Source organism: Atta colombica, unplaced genomic scaffold (assembly GCF_001594045.1).
Source record: "Atta colombica isolate Treedump-2 unplaced genomic scaffold, Acol1.0 scaffold12, whole genome shotgun sequence".
In the NCBI taxonomy this organism is placed as follows: domain Eukaryota; kingdom Metazoa; phylum Arthropoda; class Insecta; order Hymenoptera; family Formicidae; genus Atta; species Atta colombica.
In genome coordinates, this window is record NW_017259206.1 from 524,574 (window position 1) to 528,788 (window position 4,215).

The 4,215-nt window shown below is 38.2% G+C and overlaps 1 protein-coding gene across 1 annotated transcript in view; it reads left to right on the top strand.

The window, feature by feature from the left end:
* The first annotated feature begins 1,188 nt into the window (after positions 1 to 1,188).
* The window catches only part of LOC108694296 (G1/S-specific cyclin-D2), a 50,125-nt gene continuing 47,098 nt past the window's right edge, over positions 1,189 to 4,215 (top strand). Inside the window, exon 1 of the mRNA XM_018203696.1 lies at positions 1,189 to 2,431. Within this exon, the coding sequence (XP_018059185.1) occupies positions 2,234 to 2,431 (198 nt within the window). The 5' untranslated portion in view covers positions 1,189 to 2,233. The remainder of the gene's footprint in view (positions 2,432 to 4,215) is intronic.

Genomic DNA, 4,215 nt, shown 5'->3' on the forward strand with positions numbered 1-4,215 from the left:
ACAAACGGGGCCCAAGGCCGATAGAACCGAGCGAGTGTTCAAAAATACAATATTTAACTTTCTCACGAAGAAAACGCGTAACTTTGTGAATATTTCTATGCCGGAGCTAATGTTGCCCGATTCGCGCGAATTAATTAAAAATCGATTGTGAAAATTCTAACATGTCTAGACTTTCAGGAGATATAAACAGTTCCACAATCTCCTAAAATAGCTGTACGTGAAGCACTTGATATTAGTATTTTTTAAAAGCTTGAAAAACAGTTAAGATGTTTTTACAAAGAGGAACTGTTAAGAAAAATTTCTTTGCTTGTTCGATTTTTTATGAAAAAGTATCAAAAGTATTACAGCTGTGTAATTAAAAACTCTATAAAAGATATGAGTTCTATTCTATGATTTGGATTACCGAGTACTATTGGTTTGCCACCGTTAGCAACAGGTTGCTGTATTCTAAGAACACGTGGAGCATTCTGGCAAACCTGTCTTTTTACGACACTTTTTCTCCTTCAACTAAAAAATTTTTACTGTTTCTATTACTTCAGATTTGCTCTGCTATATTTTCACTTTCACATATCCTTTTTTTCTTTCGTATTTTCTTCTCTAAGTTTCATACAGTTTTTATTGTATAACTTTAATACTATTTTATTTTATTCGATTACATTTTAATAATATTTTATTTTATTCGAAACCAAACAATTAATATACAAAACAAATATTAAAATAAACTACTATTGTATACTGTTATTATTACAATCTCTAATAAAACAATACATGTAATGTATTTATGAATGAAATGGAAAGTTCCTAGTAGGCCATTATTACGTATATTTGAACGCCACGTATAAACGGATACAATTTCGGCATATATAGTCGAAGCTTAGGTGTCGAACATGAGGGGCTACTTTACACGATGCAGACCTCCAACCCTCCCCGCTATACCGCTCTTTCTCGACTAAACCGGCGCCACCGGCCACGGCCGTCGGCCGCACCGTCGCGGCGGCGATCTAAATGTGGTGGGGAATGGTTACCAGTTACGTTCCATGTGACACGCTGGCGCCGCGCTGGTGGGGGGGCTGCCAATACGGGTCACGTGATCAGTGGCGCCGCGTGAGTGGGGAGAAATCGTCGGCTACGGCCCTACAGGGCAGCTGTGCAACTAGACTCGCCGGCATTCTGACCTGATAAGTCACCAGTGTCGGATCGTGAGAAAGTGGAGAGGGATTCTCGCGCTCCTTGTATCTCGCAGGACATTTAAATCGTACACGGACCGGCGACTTGGGTTCGGCGGCACTTCCAAAGAGGGAAACCGTTTGTTCCTCGCGCGTCGATCTGTAAAAAGAACAGAACAAAAAACAAGAACATCACCGTTTCTCTCCTGCGCCGATCGAAGCGCCTTGCCCACCTCTCTCTCTCTCTCTCTCTCTCTCTCTCTCCCCCCCCCTTCTTTTCTCATGATTCCCTCGGGAAACGAAACGTACTAGTCGCCCCGCGAACTTCGACAAACGCGAATCGCGCGACAAAATTACTTTTAAGTGGCACCGATCGGAAAAAAAAAACACGTACTACGCTTATTTATTAAGGAACCTTCGAGCGCGCGTGCGTCTTCGCAAACGTATTATTTATTACGCTTTTTGTGCTTTGATTCGCGGAATAACACGTGTGGAAAGCAAATATCGAAGAGGAGAAAAGAAGAATATCCACGATTCTTCAACGATCAAGAAAGAAAGAGAAAGAGAAAGTATCTCTCCGGAAAGGTGAAGAAAATGTCTAAATACGTGAGAAACGAACGTGAATAATCGAACGAACGAACGAACACGCCTCTTTCTCTCTTTCGCTCGCTCGCTCACATAATCGTCGTAGTTGCGACTTTGGCCCGTGCACACAAACACGCTCGCGCATACAATCCACGCGTGTTGTGCGCAGTCGTCATCGACGTTTCGCGACTCGTCGCGAGGTGAGTGATCAGCCCGTCTCTGCCTCGTTTCGCTGTGAAAAAGGTGTTGAGTGTCCCCCTTCTGTTTCTCTTTCTCTCTCTCTCTCTCTCTCTCTCTCTTTTCCTCTCTCGTTCTCTCATCCGGGAATCCGTCAGTCTCTGAGATTCTTGGAGGGAGCACGTGGACGGAACACATCCGATACGTGTCCCGAGGAAACCCTACAGCAGTATAGTGGGAAGAAGTCGGAGAGAGAAGCAGAGAGAAGCTATACAATACAATTAGTGCGATCTCTCTCGCCCGTCATGGATCTTCTGTGTTGCGAGACTACAGAGACCGAGTGCCGGGCGTATGCTGATCCTGCTCTCCTGGGCGACGACCGGGTCTTGCAGAATCTCCTACAGACCGAGGAACGCTACGCGCCGAGCCGGTCATACTTCGAATGCGTGCAGAGGGACATCTCACCGCTCATGCGCAAGATAGTCGCCGAGTGGATGTTGGAGGTAAGCGAACAAGAATCCCTCTCTCTCTCTCTTTCTCGTCCTCACGTCGCGTGAGTGCCCGTCGAGATCGACCGCCTCGCCGGTTCCGCGGAACGTGGACAGCCGGCTCGAGGAAACGGCCCGGTATTCTGGTTCTACACTGAGAAAAAAATTAGTCAATTTTAATAAATATTTAGTTCAATACTGCCAACTAAATATTTACTTACAGTAAATATTTGTTTAGCCAAAAAAATGATTGTTAAATCAAATTAACATTTCTTGTATCAAATAAATATATCTTTGTATTTAATAAATATTTAGTTGGCAAATATATATTCAACTAAATTTTTATTAAAATTGACAATATTTTTTTTCAGTGTATAAAGCCCGAGATACAATCGAAAAGCACAGAAACGAGGAATAGATTTCTCACTTCTCGATTATGCTCGATTAGGTTTATGATCAGGTTTATTAATTAATCGTAGTAGTGTTGTCGTTATATTGTCAATTTAAGATATGTTTAACTCTTGCTTTATCAATATATATTTAATCTTCATGTAAAAAATAGTTTATTTACTGTTATTATTATAAAAATGTTTATCATATGAAACAAACGAACATGATTATGAATTTATTTTGACGCATGTAATATTTCACTATTGATAATTTGTGGTTCTGATATTATGCGTAATGTACAAATAGATTTTTATAGAAGTAAGAACAATTTCTTGATAAAAATATCATTGTATATTTGTATGATAATCTTAAAATTACTGATGTCTTTACCTACTTGTCATCATCATACTTTACCTTACTTGATATCATATCTGAATGCGTGAAATGTCAACTCCGTGATCAGTGAATCGTTAATTTAAAATTATTAAGTGTATTATATTTTCGACATTTTTATGTTAAGATTTTTGACTCAAAATTTATCTCAGGAACACGTTCTTTTAAAAAAGCTGTAAAACGATATTGAATTATTGTTAAGAATTACAGAATTGGAATACTAAGGATTGATTATGTATAATCTTTAAACGAGATTTAAATCTAAAACCTAATTTATAATGTTTTCTTTCTTGCTTTTTACTTCATAGTTTTTTTCTTTCTTTACGATCGTTTTATTCACAATCGCATTTCTTTTCACCTGTTTCTTATTTCGAGCGACAGAAAACGAAAAAAACTGAATAAGAGACAGAAAGGCAAGAAGCAAGAAGTGGTAAAAAGCAAGAAACAGGAAACAAAGAGCACATTGCAGATTAGGCTTGAGACAATTGAAAAACACAGGGAAGAGGAACGAAGAACAACAGATTTCAATTTTCAGAATACAATACCTAAGTAGAATACAGAAAGATACCATATGTTCCACTTTCGGATAAGCTATGTGATAATTTATGAATTTATCTAATGAAAGAAAAAGTAAACGAGATAAAGGACGAAAGCACAAGCGAGAGAGAGCAAGCAGCTGAAATTTATCGAAAGATGGACAATTCGGCCTATAACTTTATTTGTTACTTATAAGTGAACTTGTAAGTGAGCTTAATTGTGAGCAATTGAAGAAGCTTAAAATAAATCCTTAAAATACAGCAATCTGTTGCTATATATGATGGCAAATTAATAATATTCAGTAATTCAAACAGATAGAATCATCATATTTTTTTAGAACTTTTAATTACAACTGTGTTTCAAAATTTACACTGTTAGTACTGAAAATCTCTAGTTCACATAACTTTGTGAGTGCAAACTCTCTTTCTCTCTCTCTCTCTCTATATATATATATATATATTTTTTTTTTTTTTGCGCTG